This window comes from Diachasmimorpha longicaudata, chromosome 5, assembly GCF_034640455.1.
Source record: "Diachasmimorpha longicaudata isolate KC_UGA_2023 chromosome 5, iyDiaLong2, whole genome shotgun sequence".
In the NCBI taxonomy this organism is placed as follows: domain Eukaryota; kingdom Metazoa; phylum Arthropoda; class Insecta; order Hymenoptera; family Braconidae; genus Diachasmimorpha; species Diachasmimorpha longicaudata.
The window spans coordinates 10,763,671-10,790,053 of NC_087229.1; the positions used below are offsets into that span (position 1 = coordinate 10,763,671).

General features: G+C 36.9%; 8 protein-coding genes and 1 long non-coding RNA gene across 15 annotated transcripts in view; 4 read left to right on the forward strand and 5 right to left on the reverse strand.

Moving 5' to 3' along the window:
• The first annotated feature begins 77 nt into the window (after positions 1 to 77).
• On the forward strand, positions 78 to 9,526 carry LOC135162442 (neurogenic protein big brain). Its single transcript, XM_064120909.1, has 4 exons — positions 78 to 1,191; positions 1,674 to 1,800; positions 7,276 to 7,477; positions 7,667 to 9,526. The coding sequence occupies exons 1-4, from the start codon at positions 882 to 884 to the stop codon at positions 8,783 to 8,785; spliced, it is 1,758 nt and encodes a 585-aa protein (XP_063976979.1). The 5' UTR covers positions 78 to 881; the 3' UTR covers positions 8,786 to 9,526.
• Positions 9,527 to 9,665: 139 nt separating this feature from the next.
• Positions 9,666 to 11,206, reverse strand: LOC135162455 (transmembrane protein 50A). Its single transcript, XM_064120940.1, has 4 exons — positions 10,975 to 11,206; positions 10,729 to 10,835; positions 10,198 to 10,358; positions 9,666 to 9,999 (listed from the first exon to the last, which is right to left on the reverse strand). Exons 1-4 carry the CDS (start codon positions 11,071 to 11,073, stop codon positions 9,893 to 9,895), a joined length of 474 nt encoding a protein of 157 aa, XP_063977010.1. The 5' UTR covers positions 11,074 to 11,206; the 3' UTR covers positions 9,666 to 9,892.
• A 217-nt stretch (positions 11,207 to 11,423) lies between these two features.
• Positions 11,424 to 16,927, forward strand: LOC135162450 (trimeric intracellular cation channel type 1B.1). Of its 3 annotated transcripts, none has more exons than XM_064120932.1 (8): positions 11,424 to 11,747; positions 12,560 to 12,716; positions 13,025 to 13,120; positions 13,189 to 13,277; positions 13,369 to 13,456; positions 13,536 to 13,656; positions 13,939 to 14,097; positions 14,161 to 14,907. In XM_064120932.1, the coding sequence occupies exons 1-7, from the start codon at positions 11,627 to 11,629 to the stop codon at positions 14,092 to 14,094; spliced, it is 828 nt and encodes a 275-aa protein (XP_063977002.1). In that variant the 5' UTR covers positions 11,424 to 11,626; the 3' UTR covers positions 14,095 to 14,097; positions 14,161 to 14,907. The 3 variants fall into 3 exon arrangements, with proteins under 3 accessions (XP_063977002.1, XP_063977003.1, XP_063977001.1); XM_064120933.1 differs by lacking the exon at positions 14,161 to 14,907 and adding an exon at positions 16,766 to 16,927 and having other exon boundaries at positions 11,425 to 11,747; XM_064120931.1 differs by having other exon boundaries at positions 11,441 to 11,747; positions 14,304 to 14,907.
• LOC135162452 (activator of basal transcription 1-like) lies at positions 14,863 to 15,950 on the reverse strand. The gene is made up of 3 exons (XM_064120936.1): positions 15,713 to 15,950; positions 15,380 to 15,575; positions 14,863 to 15,295 (listed from the first exon to the last, which is right to left on the reverse strand). The coding sequence occupies exons 1-3, from the start codon at positions 15,948 to 15,950 to the stop codon at positions 15,016 to 15,018; spliced, it is 714 nt and encodes a 237-aa protein (XP_063977006.1). The 3' UTR covers positions 14,863 to 15,015.
• Positions 15,713 to 17,682, reverse strand: LOC135162454 (uncharacterized). Of its 2 annotated transcripts, none has more exons than XM_064120939.1 (4): positions 17,445 to 17,682; positions 16,945 to 17,181; positions 16,737 to 16,879; positions 15,713 to 15,937 (listed from the first exon to the last, which is right to left on the reverse strand). In XM_064120939.1, the coding sequence occupies exons 1-4, from the start codon at positions 17,598 to 17,600 to the stop codon at positions 15,907 to 15,909; spliced, it is 567 nt and encodes a 188-aa protein (XP_063977009.1). In that variant the 5' UTR covers positions 17,601 to 17,682; the 3' UTR covers positions 15,713 to 15,906. The 2 variants fall into 2 exon arrangements, with proteins under 2 accessions (XP_063977009.1, XP_063977008.1); XM_064120938.1 differs by lacking the exon at positions 15,713 to 15,937 and adding an exon at positions 16,149 to 16,288.
• A 417-nt stretch (positions 17,683 to 18,099) lies between these two features.
• Fzr (fizzy-related) lies at positions 18,100 to 21,696 on the forward strand. 2 transcript variants are annotated; one of them, XM_064120913.1, is made up of 3 exons: positions 18,100 to 19,219; positions 19,493 to 19,906; positions 20,038 to 21,696. In XM_064120913.1, the coding sequence occupies exons 1-3, from the start codon at positions 18,458 to 18,460 to the stop codon at positions 20,095 to 20,097; spliced, it is 1,236 nt and encodes a 411-aa protein (XP_063976983.1). In that variant the 5' UTR covers positions 18,100 to 18,457; the 3' UTR covers positions 20,098 to 21,696. The 2 variants fall into 2 exon arrangements, with proteins under 2 accessions (XP_063976983.1, XP_063976982.1); XM_064120912.1 differs by having other exon boundaries at positions 18,101 to 19,219; positions 19,493 to 21,696.
• On the reverse strand, positions 21,679 to 24,763 carry LOC135162444 (nucleolar protein 58). Its single transcript, XM_064120911.1, has 5 exons — positions 24,589 to 24,763; positions 24,386 to 24,462; positions 23,555 to 23,977; positions 22,182 to 23,203; positions 21,679 to 21,998 (listed from the first exon to the last, which is right to left on the reverse strand). The coding sequence occupies exons 1-5, from the start codon at positions 24,631 to 24,633 to the stop codon at positions 21,868 to 21,870; spliced, it is 1,698 nt and encodes a 565-aa protein (XP_063976981.1). The 5' UTR covers positions 24,634 to 24,763; the 3' UTR covers positions 21,679 to 21,867.
• Positions 24,764 to 25,184: 421 nt separating this feature from the next.
• On the forward strand, positions 25,185 to 26,347 carry LOC135162456 (uncharacterized). Its single transcript, XR_010298963.1, has 2 exons — positions 25,185 to 25,423; positions 25,501 to 26,347. It is a non-coding gene; the product is annotated as an uncharacterized LOC135162456 (long non-coding RNA).
• The window catches only part of LOC135162448 (meiotic recombination protein SPO11), a 31,838-nt gene continuing 31,417 nt past the window's right edge, over positions 25,963 to 26,383 (reverse strand). For all 3 annotated transcript variants that reach the window (XM_064120925.1, XM_064120923.1, XM_064120922.1), the window contains one exon: positions 25,963 to 26,258. In XM_064120925.1, the coding sequence (XP_063976995.1) occupies positions 25,976 to 26,258 (283 nt within the window). In that variant the 3' untranslated portion in view covers positions 25,963 to 25,975. The remainder of the gene's footprint in view (positions 26,259 to 26,383) is intronic.

The window sequence follows — 26,383 nt, forward strand, 5'->3', positions numbered from 1 at the left end:
TTCAAACGCCAGATGTACGGATTAACGTGCAGGACAATTCACCTGCCAGATGGTCATTAAACTTTTATCAATTATATAACAGCTAATTTATCGAACATTGCGTCGCAATGTTTGAAAAAAACTTAAAATCTCAAATAATGACAAATGCTGCAGCAGAAAACTTCTCCCTCCACCCCACTTCCACTTTTGTTCGAATGGCGGAATGAAGCCTTCAATGTCGAAATAAAAATCCCGTTTCAACCACTCCAAGATCCACCGGGACTCTCCATTCGTAAAGTTTCGGGTGAATCCCCCGAGCCAAGTGGATGCCCTGGTGGTGGGGGCGTTCTGTCCGCCTGAGACCAAGAGCACTGGTGTACCCACTTGTTCCCCACTGTTCGGTTCCCTCCCTTTGGAGCATATCCTTGTCACTCGACAGCGCGTTGTCGAAGGGGCATCATCGAGGCTAAAAAACCTCAGCAAATACTTCAGTGGCACAACTAAAACCTAATACCAATTAAATTATCACTGATAACCCAACCGAGTGAAATGAATTAAAAAATTAAAGAAAAAATATTTCATTTTTGGTGGATAAAAACCGTCGAAAACATTCGAACTTAAATTGCTGTGTGAACGATTGAGGCCACAATAGTGCGCTTCAATTAATTCTCATTTCGACTAATGAAAGCAATTTAAACAAATCACCCGGAGTGCAAGTGTACATCAGACTCGAAACAAGAAAAGTAGAGGCTTTCTAAAAAGAAAATAAAAAAACACTTGAACAATGCGTTGAAGTAAAAAAACAACCGGAAGTGCCAAATCCATTGTTTTCATTTATTTTTGTGTTTGCTGCAGTTATTTCATGTCCGTTGGCTTAAAAAATAAATAATTAAAATTGAAAAATGGCGACAGAAATATCGCGAGATGTTGATGCACATATTGTCAATCTATTAACTAAACTCGCGGCGTTAAGAGATGCCCCCAAGGAGAGACAGGAGGGTAGGAGGCTGACAATGTCCAATGAGTTTAGGAGTCTTGAGCTTTGGAGGGCTGTTGCTGTCGAGTGTTTGGCGACATTTATGTTTTGCCTTGTTTCACTTGGGGCTGGAGTTGGTGTTATTGTTCACGGTAGTGGACTCCTGGTTCTTGCTACATGCCTTGGCACCGGATGCTCCATCGCTGCAATCTGGATTATTTTCGGTCATATCAGCGGTGAGAAGCTCCTTCCCTTGCATTTCATTAGTAAAAAAAAAAAATTCAAATTTATTTTCCTGATCACGAGTACTGAAAAGTATGTGAAAAATATCTTGTTTTTGGCCCAACTTAAAAATAAACACTTTAAAACATATTGCGAATTTATAGACAAAAATAGAAATAAAAATAATCAACATAGTCAGTCAGTTGGTTTAATTAATTTTTTAATGGAAAATTGACTGACTTTGTAGACAATTAAATAGTTAAATTGCTAGGGAAATTTTATTTTTCAATCTCTATAGACTTGTCCTTTCTTGTAATAGACAGATTAATAGGAAAATATGTAAAATATAATCATAAACGCTATTAAATTAATTATAAAACTACTATAAAACTCTTGAAAATTAAATTTAGAAAATTTTCTGGATTTTAAACTACAAACAATTTGATTTCCAGCGCATTCTTTAATTATTTATGTAATTCTTTCATTATAATTTTAGGTGGACATGTCAACCCCGCAGTCTCCATAGCGTTTGCGTTCGCGAGGAAAATATCACCATTTCGCGCCTGTCTCTACATAGCAGCGCAATGTGGTGGTGGAATTGCTGGTGCAGCTATGCTTTATGGGTAAGTTCAAACGCAAATAAACCACTGTTGTGATCTCATCAAGAACAAAATCCCTCAAATTACCATAAAAATATTAATTATGAGTGATATATATATATGTTTAATTTGATCCTCAAAAATCATTTTGCCTGGAGAAAATCCGTCAATGAAAAAAGAAATTCAGAAAAATTCAATCATTCTACCAAGGCCTCATCATCATTCCTAAGATTGCGGACAGACAAGCAAAACCAAAACTTTAAAATAAGTGCCTCCAAACATGAATGATAAATTTACACGCCGGACGAGTTTAAAGAGTCTGCCAGGAAGGGGCAAAGGTAATTGCCATAGGTATAAAATTCAGAGTAGAATTCACGTTGTGTTCGTTGCGCACCTGCCGTTTTCCTTCCAAACATATACCGATGGCCCGGAGAATGGGGCGAAGGGTGGGTGACATGGGGGAGAGGGAAGAATTGAGGAGAAGCAAAAAGAAGAACCACCAACGCGGACATGGGTTTCTCGAAGACGTCGAGCAGCTGCCGCAGATGTTTTACGAATGGACCAAAAAGCCAGAGCCGGTCAGAAAAAGGGAGATCGGCGAAGATTGAACGAGGGGTGACGATACAAGGGAGTGCGGGAGGGGCGGGGGGGGGGGGGAGAGGGAAGGCATCAGAGATAATGGATACCTGTGCGTATATGCGTTAAAGTACATAAGTGTGTGTGAACGTGTCTCACAAGAAAAGCCCATGGGCAATGCACAGCAGCTGTTTTTACCAGCACCACCTTCACAACTACTTTCTTTATCATACGTTGTTTTTTTTTCATGTGGAAACTTTCGGAATACAGAAAGATTCTTTGTTGATTGTCCGACAGGAATCGATAGCTGATACAATGATGCATTTTTTTTTAATACTCTTAAAAAAAAAAAAATTTCCGCACAATTGCCTATTAATTTTCGATATCATGGCACCCGAATGTGATTTGAAATCTCATTGGAATTGCCACCCGATATGAACGTGTGTAAAATTTATCCAGTAACACAGGACAACAAATAAAGAAAAATAAAAGGGAAAGCGCGTTTGACCGATATGCTGATGGCTTTACTATTATAATTTAGGGTGGAAAGATAAGGAAGACAGGCTTGAGCTAAATTCCAGTGCACAAACTGTAATGCAACCAGCTTTCTATTTTTTTAGGTTTTTATTTTATTTATATGTTATCGAGATCTAAACTGCGCGAATTAAAGATTTTTAAAAATATTTAAAATATATTGTTTAAAACATAAAGTTTTCCGCCTGGGATATTCTTGCATGAGAAAAAAAGCATAAATTTTATCCTCATCCATATGCGATATCCAGCCTCAACTGAAAAAAAATATATATATCGCATGGGTAACAAGTGTGCGATATGTACCGAAATAATAATCGAACAATACTCTAGTTAACTGGGTGACCGCCGAGTGGCCCCAAAATGAATAAAACAAGTTTTCGAAAGGGGAGAGGAGAGAGAGAGACGCGTCTCAGGGGGATCGACAGTGCTACTCATGGAGTCGGTCTAACCGGCTCACCGGCACCCTTCGAACCACATAAAAAAATACAAGTTAAAATGCTACGAGTCATTCAGTGCATCTGTCACGAATTGTCCCATTTTCCTTTTTCTTTATCTCCAATTTCTTTTTTTTTCATTTCCTCGTGGGAGAGACAATCCGGTTATTGTCGAGTAAGAATCACGGGTCTGTGGAGGGTTCTTTTTTTCGTAAAAATTGGAAATAATAGTGGTAAATAAGCGGGGGCTGACGTGGGTATCAGGAAACAGCTGTGAGGAAGCAGGTGGAGGTACCCCATGAGCATCGGCGTGAGGTCGACGGTAAAATGCGCGTGGCCGACCGGATGTCGGGAAAAACCTTTTAAACTGCCTCTGTCTGTCATTCTCGTGTGTTGAAATGAGTTTTCAATCTATCACAGCGATATTTAGATTGAAGGAGGTGATTTTTTTCCGGAAAATTTCTACTGTTAATGCAGGTAAAGAGGCAACCCAAGAAATTTGATCTCAACACTTAGTACTCGCGCTACAATTTCTATGAAAAAAAGTGCTCTTCATTTATTGTTCATACTGGACGGTTAAAAAAAATAACAACAAAAACTTTATAAAGGTTTTTTTTTGTAACTCGACGAGCCTAAAATTTCCCAATTTTATTGCTCATGAGCGATTCGCCCCGGTTGCGATAGAATTTTAGACTAGCATACGGGCCTCGGTTACCGCAGGTCAGAAATTCCTCAAAAATTTTCGTCCTTTTGAAAAGCGAGGAATATGGGGGGTTATTGCTCGGCCCAGACACGGATAAATCTTGAATATCTATTCCTCAAATACCAATATGCCCGTCTAGTCACCATTTATGTGAATTCAAGAGATGTGTCGTAGAAGTTTTCGATGTAAAACCATCTTATTCGTGTGGTGCAAACGTGACAGATACTCATTCAAGGTATTTATGGCCAAATAGGTAAGCAGGAGTTGATGCTGAGGGAAATCTCTGTTTTTCTTAGAGGAGGATTTTTCCTCTTTTTCCCCGCATCTTTGGTAAATATTTTTCAAAAACCAAAAAAATTGCGAATAAAATGTAAAAAAACTAAAGTGCCTAGATAAAAGTCATAATTTTTCTTTAAAATCTCTTTTGAAGGATTCTTCTGGAACATGAGCATTTTTATAATTAAAAAAATGAATTTGTAGCAAAGAAAAAACAAATATTCGTCTGATAAAAAGAAACTTTCGGCTCTTCAAATCTAGAAAAATCAGTCGTTAAAAAAATAAAAAATCATACTGAACTACAGATTCATGGGGGTGAGTTGAGTGACTATTAAAGAACATCTGGTGGATAAGAGGAGTCGGTATCGCAGCTCAGTTTTTTTCCTTTTTCTCTCCTGAAGACATAGAGGGCCAGCCTTTTTTGAGATTCCGACCGTGCAGCAACATGTGGCTGGCACGTGTTACCCCGGTGCAATTCTACGATTTATGTATACATATATGTATAGGACGGTGGTCTTTCTTTTGGGGCCTTGTTGCAGCTGCTTTGGCCCAGGCCCCTCCCTCAATATCCACAGATAGACATTGTGCTCAGTAAAAAAGGCCTCGGAAAGACACTCAAATGAATCCTCAGATCTCTGTAGCCCAATCCCCCTCCTTTTATTCAAGTATTTGCTGAGGAATTTTCATACCTGGAGCGCTCGGATGACGAATTTTTAGGGACAAAGTTATGATTTTCAAGGATTTATTTTTTTATAGCATATTTTTTAACTACATCGTATCATTAATAAAATTAGAATTTCGTCAAAACAATTTTTGACTAATTCTAAAATGTTTTGTCTACGTTCTCTTCTATTTTATAGAAAAACTAAATAAAGTGAATTTTTGTTCAATGACAAACAACTGTAAATTAGTAGTCGTTTAAAGAGAAAATCTATCAGTCACTATTTGCAGTCTTTTCTATCAAGAAAATTTTTTCCTCCTCAAGAATTCATAGAACTTTTGTGGTATTTTTTTTTCATTTACACACCCGTCAACATGGCAAAAGAAACGTAATTAAAGCCTATAATGGTAGTACGACTAAACGCTCCCTTTCACTCCGTACTCTTTATTTGTCCCAATGCGTTGGAATCATATGTGGAGGATCGTTCACACGATATGCGACGAAAAAAGACCAATACAACACGAGTATCATACATATTTCCCCATCTCTCTCTCCATCACTTCCTGCTCCTGGCCTTCTTCTTACTGTGCCCTCCACTCCTCTTCATTGTAACCGAACAGCATTGTCATCGGGAACGGGTCTCAACTACCGCTCTATCAATTTCTTAGTAAACGATAAAATGTTTTAAGAGGGGGGAGAGGAGAAAAAATCGATCATACAAATTTGTGAATTAATTTGTGTCACGTGTCGGTGGGCATTAGAGTTTTGTTAAATGTGCTACATCACAAAGACATTACACTCTGTGTAGAGCAATCATGAGGGGTAATATGGAGTATTACACGTGACCGGCTCCCACGAAGATTTTAAGTTGTCTGTCAGCTTACCCTCGATGTTCCCAGCATCACAGGACTTTACAATTAAGGGCTGGCACCAAATTTATTTTTGGAGTTATGTATTTTCGAGTTTTCTTGATAAAGGATTACAGTTTCTGAATTATGACTAATTAAAGTAACTTTAGAAAGAATTTCAGTGGGTCAAATGACTTTTTACAAAAAGTTCTATCCATTTTTGGACAATTTTAAAACCTTACCACACGGTTTCATTTAGAAAAGCAATGGAAGTTCATTTTTTTGTATTGAGACATGGTCTATAGAAAAAAATATATAGTATCGTACACTATTTCTTGTGTTTACTCTGATAGTCATTATATATCATAATTAGAATGTTTTACTATGCCATGTAAACCCAATTTGCGTTCAGGCGAAATTATAACAAAAAAGCTGGGGGTCTAGAAAAAGTATCAAGTGAATCTAATCGAGATCAGTAGTTAATCTATCGTACGCCAACAAAGGGAAAAAAATCAGCAAGGGGCAGAAAAATATATACGAACAAGTGCTCGAGCGTTTGCGGTGTAGGGAACGTATCAATAGCTCGTTAAACCTGCTTTCTCTAGGGTTGATATTCCCAACCCCAATAGCTTCGACACTTGAGCCTGAAATTTATTTAAAATGTATCACGCTCAATGTAAGCCGAACTCTCCCCTCCACCCCCACCCCCACCCTTGTTTCCCTCAGTCGTGTACCCACCCATATCCTGGGGGAAAGTGAAAAAAATTTTACTCACTATTGAAGATACCGTACGAAATGATGAAATTGTACATAGGTTGGATATAACACACTTCAATGACGGGAACAGAAGAATTTCATTTCAAATGATCAACATTTCCTCCCCAGAGCCACTTTTTTCTACAAAACAACGAAAAGACATAAAATAACCAAAAAAATTTTACCAAACTCCTTAAAAAATATACTAATTTAAGATTTTTTATAATAAAATTGGATGTCAATTGATTTTTTCTTATTTTATAATTCATAAACCCTGAAATTAGAGTCGTAAAATTGGGATAATTAAATATGCGATATCTTTGAAACACTCGATGAAAAGCCCATGTATTAAAACCATGCACTTGTCAATAAATTTTCTTAATTAATTTAGTGATTAAATAAACATTATCAATGAATATCGACCCTCATAAAAATTCGCATACCCGTGACCCCGGATGATTGGAAGTCAAGCAATCACCCCCTCTCGTGTCCCCGGGCTAATATAAACACTATAGCCCCCGGGAGATTCTCTTGCCCCTCAACCCCAAATACATTGTAGCGATGGTAAGATAATGATGTATCAGTGGGGTTGAAGATACTCCAAATAAAAAACAATCGCTCAATTGCCCGCATAAGGTGACCCATATGTGACCTATAATTTTCACGTTATGGGCTCGATAATAATTCCATTGTTACTGTTTATTGTTTCAGGGTAACTGGTGTGTATACGATGTCGTCCTCGACGGGTCGTCTCTCGGGTTCAATCGAAAAATTATTGCTGGAGAAAACACTCTCGGTGTTCATTGTTCTAGCTCATCTTAATTGCGATAGTTCGAAAAATCTCATGGGCTCCATTACATCGAGACCTGCTGCTGTACTCGCGGCTACATATACAGCAGCTACTTTAGTCGCCGTAAGTTATTATTAATGTTAATTCATATTCTTATATGAATATTTTTTTTAAACTTTCCCAAACTGGTTTTGCGCTTATTTTTCATAGACAAAAATTATTTCTATGTGATGATTAAATTAATAATTATTTTCGTAAAATATTTATTTTTTAGTTGAGAGAACAAATTAATAATTTGCCACAAATTTTCAGAGTCCCTATATGAACCCCGCTCGTGCCCTGGGCCCAGCATTCGTAATGAATCGCTGGGACAGTCACTGGGTTTACTGGGTGGGCCCAATAGCTGGTGGTATAGTAGCTTCCCTCATTCACGAGTACGCCCTGACCCCGAAACGTCCTCGCAATTCCGTGGACCTTGATGACGGGGACAACTCATCAATGCGCTCCGAAGACGACCCTTATGATGATCTCGACAAAGCGACAGGACCGAAATTCCCAGGAGGTTACGCTACATATCGTCCAGTTACTGGCGCCTCCTCAATCTACTCGCCCCCGCCGAGTGCCATCGAGCGCGTGGAATCAATCTACGGTGGGACGAAATCTCTCTACTGCAAGTCCCCACCACTGACACGAGCCAATTTGAACAGATCACAAAGTGTCTACGCTAAGTCAACATCAGGCCCTAGAGAGGGCTTGGTCATACCGAAGCCAGGGCCTTTAGCACCTGCACAGAGCCTCTATCACATGCGCATCGGTCCCACCACTCTTCCTTTACCGTCTAGGGAGCAAGGGGCCTCATCGGTATCTTCCAGCCAACCGGGGAGCCATTCTCAAGCCCAAAATCACAACAGCACCAATCAAAACATGCAGAACCAGTTGCAAGCTTGTACCCAGAGTATCTACGGTATTCGAGGGATTTCAACGAGTGTTTCTACCCGAGAGAGCGGTATTTATGGGGTTACATCGTCGAGTGTTTACGGTAGGACCCCTCTTCCCCCTTCATCGAGCACTCAGAATTCTCAGAATTCAAGTCAAAATGGGCAGAGAGAGCAGAGGGAACAAAGGGACCAGCGAGAACCACCACTGGGGGGACCCAACCAGGGTCAGGCAAATGGACCCGAGGGTGCCGCTGGGCCGAGAAGACCCGAGAGCATGTATGGGCATATATCTAGAAGAAGCGATGACTCGGCTTATGGGAGCTATCAAGGGAGTAATAGGGGCAATTATGGAAAAATTCCGGGGCCACCACCGCCCGCTGGCTGGAGCCAAACCATGCAAATGGAACAGAGCAGGCCCAGCCCGGTTGCTGGGCCTCTTCAGCAGAATCATAATCAAAATTATCCCAGAAATTCTCCTAATCCACAGTATTAAGGATTTTTGTAAGCAATTATTAGTTTTTAGCAGCTGACGCTTACTTTGTGAAAAAAAATCTTTTTAAAGTGTATCATCTCCACCAATTTCATTTATTTCCACAATTTATGAAAAATATATAAAAAATATATGTAGATATATTTTTTATAGATTGTAAAAATTTTAATTGAAACATTTACAATTTTTAGTTTAGTTCTTCAACTGTTAATTTTTTCATGAGAAAGTAAGACCATTATAAAATAGATTCGGGGAGCGTGAGGCGTACAATGTTGAGGAATATTCTTCGGAGTGGATAGTAGCTTTACTCTTACGATAAACGTAGAAATCATTGACAGCAACAATTTCCTTTCTGTAGTAAATGTAAAAAAGTTATCAAATTTTTTCTCACCTCATGAAAAACCGCCCAACGTTTTGCTCAGTTGAACTTTTTCTCAATTTTTTCTTCGCCCAATTTGGAGGACAAAAAATTCTGATAATGAAAATCGACCAAATCATCAATGGCGTCAAATGGTAGAGCTACTTTAAAACACTTATTCTGTTCTTTCCAAACATTTCTAGCTAAGAGAGATTGAAAAATTGAATAAGAATATTTATGATTGAAAATGAAAAGTACGGATGAGCATGAAACAATCGTCATCTCTTCGTGATTATAGGATAATTATTGAAAAGTACAGAATGAAAAAACTGTCCATTATTTAGTCATCTTTCTACAGTAATCGATACTGTTCCTGAAATTATGTGTATAGAAAAATATTGCGATTGCTCATTTACAAGTATTTTACAAATAAAAGACTGTATATAGAGAATTAATGGGACAGTGGATTTTTAATACGAAATAAAATCGACAAGTCGACCTGCCCTGCATCCCAATTAGTGATAATTTTTTTGAAATATTTTTCATCTTTATTTATTATATATAATTAATTCGTAAAATTACTAGATCTTAGATTACACTTGTTGCATGTGAGTATATTATTGAAGGTAGTCAATCAATAAATAATATTACAAGTATTGAAACAATTTCCCCGATTTATGAGTTTTTTTCATTGTTAATTTTGTAGAAATTTAAAAGATATTGATGAATAATAAAAAACAGGTCAAGGCATTTCAGTTCCATTGATCCTCGGATCTGCCGAATTTGTAAGTCAAGGAACCAAGAAAGATGAAGATATTTTGCATGAAAATGGCGATTCCTGGCCAGTGGTGTGGAGCATCTAATATAAAAGGCATTAAATTATTCAAATAAATGTCATTTGAATTAATGTTAATTAATTTTGCTTTCAATAAAAAATTATCATGATGACAATTGCTGCTACAAGGGTATATCGAAGAGAATTTTCTCACTGACAGAAACTATCTTCTAGATAATTTCATCAGCTGATTTTAATTTTAGTCAGGGTTGAATCACTTACCCTTCGCAACGAAATCAGCGAATAAAATCCAACATGCAGCAATGACAGCAAAAAATCCCACAACAAATCCGACAAAGAGCCAGATCCAAGGCCCTCTGACACCCATACATCCACCGTTGTAAGCATCATCTCTAATCTGGGCATTCGTCACTGAGTTCACCCTTCAAGTAGAATTTATTCAAATGCCGATTCTTTTCAAGATGAGTGAGTTAGAAAAAAAACTAAGTATGAGAATAAGGAACTATTGAAAAAAATTCTTCATTGTTCTACTACTCAGCAAATGCTTAATAATGTGACGATGGCATATTTTTCTCAAAAATAATGAAACCTGAATAGAAAACTATAAACTCCCTTCTTCAATTCCCATCTCTAAAGATTCAATTTTGATTTTTTTATAATTGTGTTCTTGTTGATGGCTTTCTATCACTAGCAACCATTTATTATGGATTTGAGTAATATATTGACTGGAGGTTTTTAATGTTTTTCTTGTGTAAAATATCCAGTATCTCTGACAGGCTTTAATCTACTTACATAAAAAGTGATAAAGTTCCCAAAACTCCACAAACGTGATAAGCAGTGGCCATATCTGTGTGGTACTTGGCGTGAGCGTCAATGACAAACCACCAGCCCGTGAAAAACTGTTAAAGTAAAGGTAAACATCAATACATTCATCATTTCCAGAATATTCATCTAACTTTCAAAGCTTTCGGGTTTCGAAAGCAACGAAAAATTACGTCGAAATATTTTCAAAGGGCAAACAAATGACTCATTTATTACCAGAGTTCCAGCAAGCATCGACATGAGTGCATTTCGCTTTTCCCCAGCTTCGAACCACATGCAGGAAGGCATTTGGATGTTCTCCAAACACGTTGCCATTTTTTCCAATTAATTGATAATTTTTTAATGAATAACTTCACTTCTTTCGTTAAGAAAAAAAATTGAACACTTTTTGATATTTTTGGAGTGGCTGTGGAATCAACAGACACTAACCTAGAAGTATTAAATGACAGCTGAGGGCTCGCGAGGTATGGCAGGCAACGATTTTACCGAGCATCGAGCTAAAGTGTTATTCTTTTATTAAGAAAATCATGCTTGATGTGCATATACATATATTTCAATTGTTTAATTCTCATAATAAAAATAGCATTATCTAGCTGACGTATCTCTTTTGTCCTTTTGTCAAAATCATGGCATGCTAATGCGTCGTAGTTTAGTAAAATACGAAACTCCTGGCGCTAGTATCCATTTCGGATGTGTCTATGTGGTAGAGTAGTCAATAAAAATACCAACCATGCAATCAGTCGAATCTCGTGTCTCGGCACTGCCAGGCCGGTTCCCGCACTTGAGTAGAATTTACGAAAATATTTGTCATCCCCCCCAGTGAATTATCTATCGTTTTCTCCCGAAGTGAACGGTGACAGCACTAGCCATGGATGCAGAGGCATTCCTGGACATGGCCAATCAGGTCATTAAATTGAAAATGTTTCCTTATTTCGATGTTGCACATGATGTACTGTGCGCACTGCAAGTTAGAGAGGATTTGGGACCCGGTAAGATGTTAAAAACTCCCGTGGAGCTGAAGTCTAAATTTAAAGTGGACCAACCAATCCCTAAAAGTCATCCACCAAATACTATTCATTTTTTTGCACCGCTTTACAATTTTTTAAACTCGTAAAATTACACTCTTCCAATCAGTCATAATTATTTTCTCATTAATTTTAATATCTTTTATTTTAGCGGCTTTCCTCTAGGTTGTCGTCAATTTCTATTATTCATTAGACCTGATAGAAATTATTTCATTGAATGAACCACCACTATTCCTTTGAAATATTATAAAATTATTTGATTCATGTTTATATTTCACTCATTCATATAAAATTTTCCAATTGTTTCCTTTCGGTAATGTGTGAATAAATTATTTTTCAACTAAATTGTATTTCAAAAAAAAAATTGATTTTTACTACTTAAACTTGAAAAAATTCCTCAATCCACTTTTCATTTTATTTATTCATACAAAATGTCGACGAAAAAATTTCCTTTCCAATCACTTCCATTAAATTTTTTTATAAATTGAGTTATTAAAAAAAAATTATGTTAATTAGAAAAATTGAAAGACTCTTGAAGCATTTTTAACGTTTCTATATCAACGGTTCTGGCGGCTGAAGCTGGTCTATTTTCGTATTTACCTTGATTTTACCCTCAGCACCTATTTCCAGTGTCATGTGGAGGCTTAATTAACCCTTTGTGACAAAAAATATCTCATAAATTAAATTTTGCAAAGCTCATCTTTTATAATAATGCGATCGAATGGAGAAAATCCAAAATCCATTAATGTTTGGTGATTTTTTTTGTGGAATAAAAGGCGCTCAAGCATTCTCGCGGAAACATCCGTTGTCATGCTGGCTCTCAACGATGCTCGTGGTATTCGCTGGAGGAATGTTATGTAATGGATTACTTGGAGAACCTATACTTGCGCCCTTAAAAAATACCCAACAAGTATTGTTAGCAACTGCTGTCTGGTAATTGATACTCAGAAAATTATTCAACTTATTAGCAATTGTAAAAGTTCTTAAACGATTCAAAAGAACCGTGCGGTAATTATTCTGCCAAAATTTATGAAATTTTTAAATAGTACTAATATTTATTTTTTATAATTTATATTTTGCAGAAATTGATATGAATAAGAAACATTCTATTTAAGTTCATACGTAACTAACAGTTAATTATAATTTACAATAATTCATTTAGAAACGTTACAAAGCCTTCTGTTGATTTATGATTAGAAGAAAGAAGCAAAATCCGATTTATTGAATTTATCGCACTTCAGGTATTTTATTTTCTACATGCCATGGGATATCGGATACAAAGTAGCTAAATTTCTTCCAGTTAAAATTGTTTGCTCTGCGATGAAAGAGATCTATAGGTAAGATGCTAAAAGATATCGCCGAAATTTCCCATTCATCAATAAGCCTGAGTAACAATCCATTTCAGATGTAAAAAAGTGTACGATGGTGTCACACATGCTGCCAAACTCTACCCCAACGCGTACCTTATTATGATATTAATTGGAACACTTAAAGGTATTTTATATTTTCATCAGTCACTATTGGTTCTTATGTTTGTTAGACAAATTACTGAAGTATCGTTGAATGATTGTTTTTTATTTACCAGGAAACGGAGCTGGCTTCACGAAACTTTTTGAACGTCTGATTCGAGGAGTCTGGACTCCAACAGCAATGGAGTTTATGCAACCCAGCGTGTAAGTGGACATATAATTATCGAAAAGGGACTTTCCTGTAATGCCCGAATTTATATTAATTTTTGAATGATTCTTTCAGCTATACCAAAGCATCCCTCGTTGCTTCAATTATTTTCGTATTGGACAAAAAGACTGACTTCATTTCAGCACCTCATGCACTCGTGTACTTTGGAATTGTCATATTTTTCGTCTACTTCAAGGTAATTAGGGCCAATTTAGAAATTACTTTTTTATTCATTCGATTATTTCAATTATTTTATTAACGAAACAGTAACTTTTACTTTTCACAAAAGATAATACCCAGTTCAAATACAGCATTATGGGTTAAACATTGTAAACATTCTTCAATTCATATAGTTTTCTCGATCATTTAGACCAAATGCCAAATTGCAATTGAATCAAAAGAAAATAATTTTTCAAATTGAATTATAGTGTTTTTTTCACTGGAGAAATTATTAGTCAAGGTTTTCGAATGCTTCTAGCTATCCTCAATTCTTCTAAATATTCACGACCCCTTCGTACCATTCGAGAACTTGTTCTGTAATTTATTCTTGGGTGGATTATTCGACTGGATGGCTAAATTCTCTGGTCGTGGGACCGCCAAGGACGAGAAAGCTGATGCCAAAAAAACTAATTGAGCTGTGAGTGTGTCACTATAAACTTTAAACATTAACAAATAATTATTCCAAATTTTCTCCTAATAGGTGGAAAATCGATTATATTTGTCTAAGAAGACACATAAAGTATCCAGACCACAATAATTATTATCCATAGTCAAGATATGAGATATCCAATTCCAATAGTCCACTTGTTGTTGAATAATCATTATTTTTTTCTCCTCAACTAGGACAACAATCATCTCTGACATAAGATTCTAGTCAAAATCCAAATATTTCGCAAACAACCATGGTAGCCAGCGAAAATTACCACAAAACACGAATTTGAAACCAAAGGAAAAACGAAGTTGACAGTATTGTGCCAATGAAACCACCGACACATCAAGTGATATCAATCACATCACATTTTAATCTCTTAAGAAACGGAAAATGGTCTTTCCGGTATACGAACCATCCTAGTGCCCTTAAAACACCTCCACGGGCATGAAAATAATGAAATAAATATTTTTATATGCTCGTGAAATTAAGTTTTTGGCAATTTTTATATCTCGTTCGAGAGAATTAGCTTGAATTTTAAAGTTAAAATCATGTAAATATTCCTAATGATGAATCAATATATGTCCTTCCAATCATAGAACATTCATTTTTTTTTGTTACAATCATGGATAATGTCGACCGTAGATTGTGAATTGGATGCTTGATTTTAAATACAAGTTTTTTGACATTTTTAAGTTGTATTTCTATCAGGGTCAAGTCCAGGGAGGATTCAAGAATATGTGCAATTTGAAATATCTGTATGAATAAATAAATTGTATTAAATTATGAAGCCGTGAATTGATGACTTTGATAAATTGGTGAATGCAGGTTCATTCTCCATATTTTTTCTAAGAAACAATACACAGATACAAATTTTCTGATCTTTGTAATTTAGCAGACAGGCAATCAACTGAAAAGGGACATGAGAAACTGTGTGCGGTTCTCATCCGTATTCCCATTCTTTCTCTTCCTGATTTCCATGTCCGTATCCCTCTGCTTGACTTCAGGCATAACAAAATTCGTCTTTTCTCCTTTCTTTTCCTTGGTCTTCAATTTTTTACTTCTGTCCACATTGTAAGAGAAGAAATTGACCTCTCGCTTGGCTTGAGCTATTTCGGCAGTTAACCTCTGCTTATGAACAGCTTTTTCGTAGGCCAAACGTTCGCTCAAGTGAATCCATTTGAATCTGCAGAACCAAAAGGGAAATTTTAAAAAATGTTATTCATTTTATTTCACACTCTCATGGCGTTTACTAATCTTTTTTTCCTACCTGGGAAGATATTTTATGTTCCAGATAATGTCAAAAAATTTACTCTTCTTTCTGGTGGATATCTGTGTGTTGTTCAGAGTTGCTGCTACGTATTTCGCAATTTTTTTCCTTTCAAATTCAACCCAGCCCTCAGTAAAGTACCTTGAGGCCTCTTTCTTTTTTTTCTTCGGTTTTTCTCCGTCCTTTTTTTTATCGTCTGAAAATTACATAATAATAATAATAATAACCGCCTTTATTTGCAATTGACTATCTTTGCAATTCATTACCCAGTGAATTGACAAATTGCATCGTTCATTTGAAATAAAATAATCCGTAAATCTAAAGGTTGTTTACCTGCAGTGCACCCCAACTGTAAATAAACTCTCCCAACTTCACCGTACTTTGAGAAAATTTCCCGCACAGTTGTGACATTCATGTATTTTGGAATGTTAGATAAATAAATGATTCCGAGCTTTTTCCTCTGCTTGGCAATTTGGAGTCTCTTTGTTGAAGTGCTAGTTTCACGGACATTATCCATACTCTGAATATCATCCTGAGACATTGACTGGCATGACGTCTCTTTATTTGACATTGTCAATTAGTCTTATTAATTTTTTTAAATTCGGAACACTTTTGGGAATTTTTGTAAATAACTAGAATAGATTCTAGGTTAGGCACATGTTTCGGTGTGCTAAGCACTGTCACCACAGATCCCAGGCATACCGGAGACCAAAGAGGATTGGCTTAAGAAGAGGCTGAGTTCTGGGGGGTTTGAGTGACGCCAGCGGCATCGTAGTAGTTCACCCCAGAAGAGGCAGGGCGCCACACGCAATGCTGGGGTGTCGGCCCATCAGCTGACTCAACAATTCTCAGTAGCAGGCCCGTTGTCAGAGGGGTTAGTTAAAAATGGTGGTGTCGTTTCTGAAAACTCTGAAAATGAGAATTCTGTGAAAGCAGGCTGACACCCCAGCAAACCCCCCAGCCCCCAGAACTGAGCCTCTATCTCAGTCAATCCTCTTTGCCCGAGACTGTCGATTATCTTTCAATCTAGATACAATTATATCTGAAGGTATCTGACAGACAGATACTTCTATGAAAATTGTATGAAGTTAATGAATATTTCATGTTGTACAGAAATTCTTTGGCATTAATTTTCCAAATGTATGCTGTTTTATTTTCAGTCGATTTCTAAGCTGGGAATTTTGCATTTCGTTATCACGAAAAATTCATCGCCAATAATTAGTTCGGTCGATACGATTAATAATGATTATTCAATCACCTTTGATCTCTTCGAAAATAGATGAAAAAATCTGATACTTTTATTAAACAAGAGATTTCTATTCACAAAGTATATGCAATTGAAAAAAGTCTTAGTTACTCATTTTTTGTTTTTTTTTTCTCCTCAAGCAAATCCACGTAAGCTGTCGCCAATAAATCATCATTGGAGATTTGCAGTTTAGCCAAGAGATCATTACAAATTACTTGACCCTCCTCTACACTCTGATGCTCTTCCAAGACGACCTCAACAGATTATTGAAAATATTTAATAAAAATACTAAAATGATTAAATGAGATTTCAATGTTACCTCGATTTCTAGAAAATCACCCAATCCAGTAACCTTGTCAACATGAATCCTTGACTGTCCTACAATGTACAGGTGTCTCGTCTTCTCCACAACTCCAACTGTTCCATTCACCTTGTCTAATATCTTCTTCAGTTCTTCGCATGCTTTTTCGTTGGCTAATTCCACAAGCGAATAATCTGAAAGTTTGGGCCCTAGCGTGTCCGAACGTTCGTAGTAAATTAATACACCAGTACCATTCTGAGAACAGATAATAATGGAATTAATAAAAAAAATCAAATTACGGGTACAATGCAATACAGATCAATTAACTTAATAGCCGATAAAGTTAATGAGAATTCTCAATTACAGAGTCAATGATCTAGATAATTATCTCAAAATTTCAGATTTGTAAATATTTTCAAACAACAAATCTGATTTGGAAGGGAATTGATACTCAATGATATTGGATTATCCAATATTTGCTTATTGTTCCAAGTAATATATTCGCAATCTCAAATAACCTCAAAGCATCTGAGCTTTAAGCGTCCTTGGGGTGTTTTAAAAAACGTGTCCGTCTGTTTAAAGATTGAACCAGAGCTGTGGCTCAGCTCTTTGGCCCTTGAGTGAGCTACGACAACATTTTTCAACACTGCTTTGATCTCAATGTTCTTTAACATGATGTAATAAATCTCTAATTTGTATGTGGAAATTGGAGTACAATAACATCCGACATGTGACAAAGAGGGTAAACTAACGGAGAGGTACTCACCAATGTTGACTACTGATCCCACCTCGAATGTGAGAGGCGCCACCCTCGATTCTGGCGGCTAAGGTATGATTTAGGGAGATATTGTCAAGTGAGAAACAGGAGACAAGTGTCTCGCAAGCGCCACGAGGCTGCGTGGCGGTCACTTTCACCTTTCCTCTCCCTCAACTCCTTTGTCATCGCCACTCTTCTAAGCTCTTCGGCGCTGGTGAGATTATTGTTCAAAATGCAAAATGATTTTAAAAAGTATGGGAAAATGTAAAATATTTTTTTACAATGATGATTATTGATTATCCATGGGGCTACAAACAAAATCAATGCGTGTACAATCATGTACTAACGATGTACAATCATATCCATTAGTTAGTTTTTCCATTTGCTACCCCCCGTTGGCTAAGTACATTAGAGTCCTTAGCGTGGTGAGTCAAGCCACCATCGCAGGCCGCAGTATCGTGAACGTTTCCTCGTCTAAATCAGTCTCCATTAGAAATTCTACCAAAAAAAAAACTAGCAAGAGATCCAAGGCAAAAACTACCCTAAATCTTCAAAATCTCGCCAGAAAAAAAAATTAACAAATAAATAATCGCCCTCTTTCATCACAAATGACCGTACAAAAGGAATAAACCTCTCGAAGTGATTTAAATGCAAGTGTGATTTGTCGAATATGTGATAGTGTGTGTGTGTGTGTCCCAAGGCCCCTATACAGAACAAAAATCTCAACGTTGAACCCAGCCCTCAAAGCTCTTTAAAAATTAAACTCCCCTCGCCATGTTTCACCACGAGTACGAAAAACGTCTCTTGAAACCCTGCAACGAGGGAAAAAGAGACTCTCAGTTGACTGCCATGTCCCCCAGCTATTTATCACCAACAAAGTCGACGAACAACAGTTACGATCGTTTTATTCCAACGCGTTCCGGTAATAATTGGTACACGACATTTTCCATGATCTCGGAGAACAGTCGTAGTGGACTGGTGCCGAAAAAAACTCGTGAAAATGGCGAGGGTAGTCGCGATGGCATAGCATATTCGAGTCTTCTGAAGAATGAGTTACTGGGGGCAAATATCGAAGATGTCAAGAGCCAGTCTGAAGAGCGAGGGATATATTCAGTCCTCCAGGGTAGGAATTTGTTCAAATACACGACACCCACCAAGGACAGAACATTGTTGGACCAGAGCAGTCCGTATTCTCTGTCGCCATTGAGTGCCAAGAGCCAGAAGCTTTTGAGGTCACCCCGAAAGACGACACGAAAAATATCAAGAATTCCCTTCAAGGTTCTCGATGCACCCGAATTACAGGATGACTTCTACTTGAATCTAGTGGACTGGTCGTCGCAGAATGTACTTAGTGTTGGCCTCGGGAGTTGTGTGTACTTGTGGTCGGCGTGCACCAGTCAAGTTACTAGACTCTGTGATCTGTCTGGTGATGGTAACTCTGTGACTTCAGTCGCCTGGAATGAGAGGGGAAATTTAGTAGCTGTTGGAACACATGTGGGCTATATTCAGGTTTGGGATGTTGCGGTTAACAAGCAGGTTTGTTCATATTCTGTGTAATGAAAAATGCGAAAATAATTATTTGTGGCTTCTAATGCAGTCGTTTTTCCATGATTCATACTCTCTATTAGGAATTTATCTATATATGATCTTTTGACCCAGCTCAAATTCTCGTTTATTATCTATTGGTCGACGGTTGCCTCCTATAAATTCGGATTCCTAAATTAGTCATTTCTTTGTTTGTTCATTCACATAATAATGTCGGAGGTCACTTTCTGTCTGAAAAAACCTAAAGAAATGTCTCGAATGCAGGTTGCCAAACTGCAGGGCCACAGTGCTCGCGTAGGAGCATTAGCGTGGAATGGTGAAGTGCTGTCATCGGGGAGCCGTGATCGATTGATTCTCCAGCGAGACGTGAGGACACCGTGCATCGTGGGAGAGAGAAGGCTAGGGGCACACAGGCAGGAGGTCTGCGGTCTAAAATGGTCGCCAGACAATCAGTATCTGGCCTCTGGGGGTAACGACAATCGTTTGTATGTGTGGAATCTTCACTCGTTGTCACCAGTTCAAACCTACACCGAACATCTCGCTGCGGTCAAGGCCATTGCCTGGTCACCCCATCACCATGGACTGCTCGCCTCTGGCGGAGGGACTGCTGATCGCTGCATCAGATTCTGGAATACACTCACTGGCCAGCCTATGCAGTGTGTCGACACTGGATCTCAAGTATGCAATTTAGCTTGGTCTAAACATAGCTCTGAACTCGTCAGCACACATGGGTATTCCCAGAATCAAATTCTTGTCTGGAAGTACCCGAGCTTGACGCAGGTTGCCAAACTCACTGGACATTCTTATAGAGTACTTTATCTTGCTATGTCACCGGATGGAGAAGCTATTGTCACTGGCGCTGGAGATGAGACACTCAGGTTTTGGAATGTTTTCAGTAAAGCCAGAAGTCAGAAGGAGAACAAGTCTGGCCTCAATCTTTTTACTTCGATTCGGTGAATTTCATCCCAATTTCGTCGTTTTTAACGGTGATTTGGTAAACTGCTTGATTTCCATTAGATTTTTTAAATTGAAAAATGGAATTCACAAATTTTGTTTATATTTACTTTTTTGAAATGTTTATATGTACATGAGCTGCATAGTAACTGTCTTCGTTTCAATCTGTGGAAAATTGATTTGGAAATCATTTTAGTCACTTGAATTCCTGAAATTCAATGAATAAAAATCACTTTTCCACCTTTCTCAATCGATGTTAAATGAAGACTTTCAAAACCTGGGAATATTTTTTTCGTTGCAAAATGCTTTCCTGTAATAATTCCACAAAATTGAAGCATTAAAATTAAAATTAGTTTTTTTAGATTTCATAGGCATTCAAAAATTTTAAAATTGGAATTTTCCAATTTTTTTCATTTACATTTTTTTTATGTACATGTAGTACATATGCATTCCCCTGAATTTCTACAATTCAATGAATAAACATTAATTTTTGATCCCTCTCAATCAATATTAACCAAAAATTTTGAAATTCCGAGTAATTTTCTAATAACCACACTTGTTGCCGTAATAATTCCACGAAATTAAAAAAATTAGAGTCCGCGATAATTGATTTAACAACAGCGCTCTAGCTATTAACATACTTCCATTTTTTTGTGACTAAATGGCAATGGAAATTTACACAGACATTTCCATTTCAATTTTTGGAGTTATCATCAATCTATTCAAGTCATTTGTACAAATTTAAATCGTCAAAAGGAACAAGAGACAATGATTGCGAGTTTATTATTTATAACAAAGATGAAATTATATTGATATATATCCATATTATAATATATAATTATTATTTACTAACCAATTGCGTGGGTGTGTGAGTGAAGATTGAAATGAATCTGTAGATTTATAAAAAATGAGAGCAAGAAATAGTTTATTTCTTCTCTGTGTACGATTCGAGTATTTTTCTTGTGGGAAGCGATGTCGAGTGAATGTATTGAACAACGTATGTCCCTCGACAGTGCAATCATTAAAAAAAATGTATAAATATTCGGAAATAGAAGCAAAGAAAAAGATCTGTTCTCTTTGGGTGAAAGAGTGGTCCTGATAGCTTTTTTGAAATATTTTCAAGTGACTATTAATCGTTTATAGGTAGGATTAACAAACGTGCAAAATTTACTTGTTTTGTATGTCTTAGGGACATGTATTTCTGCTTGATAATGAGTTTGTTTTCGATTATCACACCGAGTCTTGTGTCGATCGATTACAATACCTGATATAACGGTTTTGGATCAGTTTAATAAATCATTGCAGTGGATAATTGTACTGGTCATGTAGAGTGTAATAAGAACTCGATAGCAACATGCATTTATCCAGCATTAAACTTGAGGATACGAACAACATGTAAATTAATACAAGAGGGGATATAAGCGATAAAATACATAAACTTAGTTTATGTCTAAGTTGTTTTATACGTAAGGGAAGGCAAATTATATGAAATATAGTACAATGCAAAAAGTAAAGGTTCTCATTTATTCCTTGAATGAATTGTATACTTTGTTTATTCTGTAGAATCATTTTCTATTTCTCAAAATGTAATATTGGTTAAACTAAAATATAATTTTCAAAAGAATCTATTGATACAGAATAGAATCCAAGAATCATAGAAACTGATAATGGCTGAGGAATAGATCTCAATCGCTCGATTGTGATTTCTTCTTTTTCTTCTTCTTCTTCTCACTAGTCGGGGCCTCGACTATCTCGTTTGTCTCTTGAGCTGCCTCGATCTCCTGCATCTTCTTCTTCTTCTTCTTTTTTTTAGGGTCTGCAAAGTTTGAATAAAAAAGCAATACAGAATCTAATAAAATCATAATTATTGTCAATGATCCAATAAAAAAAATTAGATTCAATAAATATGAATATACACCACATAAATAAAATATTTAATAATTCATTCAATAATAAATTATTAAACAAACAAATTGGTCATTACTTTTGAATAAATTACCTGTGCTTTCCTGGCTCTCCTCAGCTTCCATTTCCATACTCTCCTCTAGATCCTCCTGCTTCTTCTTCTTCTTCTTCTTCTTCTTCTCATCCTCTACGGAAGTTGAAGCTTCCTCCACCTCCATTTTAATCTCGGCTTCTCCTTCGTTCTGCCTGTTCTTCTTCTTCTTCTTCCTGGGCACTTCCACATTATCCTCAGGCTCAGCCTTGATTTCTTCAATCATGGGTTTTGTCTCCTCTTCAAAGGGCCTCTTAACACCAATGGTCGAGTCCCCAGCTACCGGATACTGTACAAATTCACTCTTAGTCTGATATTTCTCAAACTTTGCTTTAGCTTTTCCAGTCCCACTGATCCTTTTCAAGTTACCCTCCTCCAAGAGTCTAAGTCTCGCCTCCAGTTTCGCTTTGTGTTCAGCGCCAAGATCGAAGCTGCCGTCCTCCCCAAGGGCATCTACTCTTGTCGCCAGTGCAGCCTTGGCAGCCAGCATCCTTGACATCTTGCCCTTGTTTTTGGTAGAGCTCTGACCAACTAGTTGAGCGTGATAGATCAATCCATACTTGGGTGTATCTCTTTTTGTCTTCAATGCCCTGAACAATGCCTTTTCCGCTCCTAGAATCTGCACAGTCGAAGCTGGATGTTTGGCCAGATTGATGAGAGATCCGGCATGGGATATCAGACGAGCTCCAACCAATTCACCAACGAGAACCGTCAAATTGGGCGCCATTGCCATCATCCTGGTCTTCAAGTAGTCATAAAGTTGTGCTCTGTACTGAGATATCTCGATTACCTGGTCGCACAAATGTTGAATGTTCAATATATCGTCGTCTGATATTTCTGTTCCCATGGAAATCTCCGCAGCCTCCTTCACCTTCTCCTCAACGTCCTCAGGAAGAATGTCTGAAAGATCTGACTTGATTGTGTTCTCTCTGGTCCCAATGATCTTGACGGTTTTGACAAATGCCACGTTGTCAGTTATCAGCTTTCCCAATTCCGGAAAATGCCAGCCGTACCACTCCCTGCATCTAAAATGAACAAGTGGAAAGTTGCTCGCCTATTCCATGCCATTTTCTACATTCATGTAAACTTCACTGTCTATTTAATTGCAATGCAATTTCAACTGGATATTTTTCCCACTGCATTTTAATTTTTTAATTGAATTGAATGCTAATTCATTTCTTATTTCTTATTATTAATTGGATTAATGGAACAATAATTGAGTAACTCAATTATTGTTGTAATTGAGTATTGTTGTAATTGAGTAACTCAATTATTGTTCCATTACTTACAGATAATTCAAGTTATTATACTGATATTCCTCCTTCAGCGGCTCTTAGTATCGCAGGAAGTTAATTAATATTTATTGTTTTACTCACCTCATCACATAATTGTTCAGTTCTTTGTCCAGATCGTCCAGGAGACAAACTGCTTGAATGATCATTGTGTCGATTTTATCCGGTGAGAATTTGAGTTTATAACGAGAAAGACTGTGTGCGAGACCTAGGGCCATAGCCGTCATCTCCTTCTTGGGAAGACCTGCCAACAAACTGTCCATCTGGCTTCGTATACAGCGCATCAGCTCCTGGATCGAGTTGTTGCTCACACAGGATAGACTCAACTTGTCCTTTATAGCGTTACCGAGCTTGGCATCCGCTACTGCCAACTGCTCTTGGACTTCGCTGCAGTGTTTTTTTAACATCTTCTTCAAGGATTTGCAGAGCTTTCCCTCCACTGCTGCAGTCGTTGCCGCAAGAGCTTCTGTTGTGTCTGCGAATTTCTCGAAGTGCTTGAGTTTGAGGCTGAATGACAAAAAAGAATGACATGTAGAAATTAAATGATTTAAAAATCATTTCATCGAATTATTTCTTCTGGGTATTTGCCAGGATATACATGAGTAAATAAATAAATAAATTCATGAGAAGAACATCTCAATATTTGTTGACAACTGGAAAATTTCCAAGCAGAAATTCATCATCACATTTTTTCCTAGAACCTCCTATTATGAAAACAATGTAATATGTAAGGGCTCGAAAATAACAAATTAAAAATAAAAAAAAAAGAGTGATGCAATTCAATCAGGTTTAGGTAATCAAGCAATATTTTTATTGAATCGGTAAAACTATTATCGAGTGGCACTTGTAAAGATATTTGCCAATAAATATATGTGTGAACCAATTATGGCCAAATGAATAATGTGCTCTACTTACAGTTTACTGGCAGCCTCCGGTGTCTCGAAATCATGATAAAGATTTTCAGTCTTCGCCAATTTGTTTTCATCTAATAGCTAAAAGAAATCCCAGCAATTAGTCACATTTCTTAATTTTAATTCAATGTAGGCGAACAGAACACGTGCTCAGCTAGGTTAGTTTGCCACTAATACCTTCAATAAACGAATTCTCACTGAAATTACCTTGAAAATTGCGTAGCCTGCCGGGGTCTCGAATAACACCAACATTTTACAACTTTTTGAATATATTGATTTGCACAATTAATTGTTATTTACTGATAAATGAAACGCAAAAGTGGACGTGGATACGACATGTGCTTGCGCGTCGGAAGAGACAGCCTTCACGTTCACGCCAGTTCACGGCAAGTTCAATTACTCCGAACGACTTCGGTCGCATGAAACTAGCGCCACCGCTATTGTAAACAACACTTTATGCTAGAGAAATGCAGTTAATTAGCATTTATTTGATTTTTTTCCAAATGTATCAGATTGAAATCTTTCCAAATTTTTAAAATTTATTTTTTGCTATTTTTTCTTCATCTTCATGTTGTACTTGTGGGCTCAATGAATAAGAATAACAATAATAATGTTAATCGACATGGATATTTTGAGTAATCTGACTGAGAAAACGAAAATACTACCCCTATGATTTTTTTTGAAGGAAAATAATCTTTTGCCAAAACAAAACTTTTCAGGTCGAGATAATTTTTTTTCGTGTTTCTCTTCCCTCAACATCTAATCCTCTACTATAGTCTCTCCTCTTTGGTACATACCGTATATCGAAAATATTAACAAAACAGTAAACGAACCTATATCATATGACTGAAGATGTCGCCAGTGAGGAGATTTGAACAAAAACTCATCACCCGTCTAGATTCTCATAATCATCATTAAAAAGAAATTAAACTGTTATTAATGAAACTAAAATGACTCGATACTGCTTGAGACGAAAAAAGAAGCACCTTCAAGGCTCCAATCTCTCACGAAAAGCGAAAAAATTTAACATGATATCCTCCAGGTAGGATACATTAAATACTTTAATTCTGAGATAGATAACGATTATTCATTTTCCATGGCTTATTTTATGGTTTTCAGGCATCACGAACATCCTTACGCAACTCGTTCAAAAACCGCTGGTGAGCCTCTCCTACTATTCAATGGTATCCAAAACGTCTCCAAGAAAACTACAACAGATCCTAGTGTTACCTGCCTCGGAGCATATCGTAAAATTCCACGATTTATTGACCTGGAAACTAACCGAGAAGAGCCCCAACGTATTGCGCTTATTGAAAAATTCAAACCCAATTTTCAATGCAAAATTGAAAAAGTATTTATTCTCCATTTAAGATCAAATATTAGAATAAAAGTTTGATGCGACCTGTGCTATTAAGAGGATCACAGAAAGCCACTATTTCTTAAAGAATATCAAATTATTTTCCGGTGCCAAATTATTAATATTCTTGTATAATAACAATCATTATTTTAGATGGGCTGTCAACGCATTGAGAGCTGACTGAGGCAGAAATTGATTTTTTTAACATCAAGAAACAATTGTGCGAGAATTTAAAAATTATATCTTAGTTGGAAAATATAGAGACGTTAGGAAAAGGAATGAAATTTCTGCCATTCCTTCGATTTCGGTTTTTCCGTTGTACAAATAATCCAATTCCTCCCGTAAATTATTGTCCAAGTACCTTCTACTCTGTAGGCCTCTTAATTTGATTAAATCCGCGCGGGTCAGTGGGATTTTTTGTAGATGTAATTTTGATACTTCTGATGGGTAGATGCCAATCCACTTGATTGTTGGACAGGCAAGATATTTATTCTCCCATGACAATGCCGAAGATCCATATCTAGATGTAAAATTGTAATAGTGAATCGGTTTTTTATGAAAATTCTTTTGTAGAACATGATTAATGAAAACTCGTCATTTAAAAATGTTGTTTTTTTTGTATTTTAGCTGACATTATCTGCGTTT

Coding starts and splice junctions, on each gene's coding strand:
- LOC135162450 (XM_064120932.1), top strand. CDS start 11,627: ATGGATGCAGAGGCATTCCTGGACATGGCCAATCAGGTCATTAAATTG. Junction 11,748..12,559: donor TAGAGAGGATTTGGGACCCG/GTAAGATGTTAA, acceptor GTGGAATAAAAG/GCGCTCAAGCATTCTCGCGG. Junction 13,278..13,368: donor ATTAATTGGAACACTTAAAG/GTATTTTATATT, acceptor TTTATTTACCAG/GAAACGGAGCTGGCTTCACG.
- Fzr (XM_064120912.1), top strand. CDS start 18,458: ATGTTTCACCACGAGTACGAAAAACGTCTCTTGAAACCCTGCAACGAG. Junction 19,220..19,492: donor ATGTTGCGGTTAACAAGCAG/GTTTGTTCATAT, acceptor TCTCGAATGCAG/GTTGCCAAACTGCAGGGCCA.
- LOC135162452 (XM_064120936.1), bottom strand. CDS start 15,950: ATGTCAAATAAAGAGACGTCATGCCAGTCAATGTCTCAGGATGATATT. Junction 15,576..15,712: donor ACAGTTGGGGTGCACTGCAG/GTAAACAACCTT, acceptor TGTAATTTTCAG/ACGATAAAAAAAAGGACGGA. Junction 15,296..15,379: donor AACATAAAATATCTTCCCAG/GTAGGAAAAAAA, acceptor TTGGTTCTGCAG/ATTCAAATGGATTCACTTGA.
- LOC135162455 (XM_064120940.1), bottom strand. CDS start 11,073: ATGGCAACGTGTTTGGAGAACATCCAAATGCCTTCCTGCATGTGGTTC. Junction 10,836..10,974: donor CGATGCTTGCTGGAACTCTG/GTAATAAATGAG, acceptor TTACTTTAACAG/TTTTTCACGGGCTGGTGGTT. Junction 10,000..10,197: donor CGCTGATTTCGTTGCGAAGG/GTAAGTGATTCA, acceptor CTTTTATATTAG/ATGCTCCACACCACTGGCCA.
- LOC135162442 (XM_064120909.1), top strand. CDS start 882: ATGGCGACAGAAATATCGCGAGATGTTGATGCACATATTGTCAATCTA. Junction 1,192..1,673: donor TATTTTCGGTCATATCAGCG/GTGAGAAGCTCC, acceptor TTATAATTTTAG/GTGGACATGTCAACCCCGCA. Junction 7,478..7,666: donor CAGCAGCTACTTTAGTCGCC/GTAAGTTATTAT, acceptor ACAAATTTTCAG/AGTCCCTATATGAACCCCGC.
- LOC135162454 (XM_064120938.1), bottom strand. CDS start 17,600: ATGTTAAAGAACATTGAGATCAAAGCAGTGTTGAAAAATGTTGTCGTA. Junction 17,182..17,444: donor TAAAGCTCAGATGCTTTGAG/GTTATTTGAGAT, acceptor ATCTGTTCTCAG/AATGGTACTGGTGTATTAAT. Junction 16,880..16,944: donor GTGATTTTCTAGAAATCGAG/GTAACATTGAAA, acceptor TAATCTGTTGAG/GTCGTCTTGGAAGAGCATCA.
- LOC135162444 (XM_064120911.1), bottom strand. CDS start 24,633: ATGTTGGTGTTATTCGAGACCCCGGCAGGCTACGCAATTTTCAAG. Junction 24,463..24,588: donor CAGGCTACGCAATTTTCAAG/GTAATTTCAGTG, acceptor GATTTCTTTTAG/CTATTAGATGAAAACAAATT. Junction 21,999..22,181: donor GGAGAGCCAGGAAAGCACAG/GTAATTTATTCA, acceptor CAAACTTTGCAG/ACCCTAAAAAAAAGAAGAAG.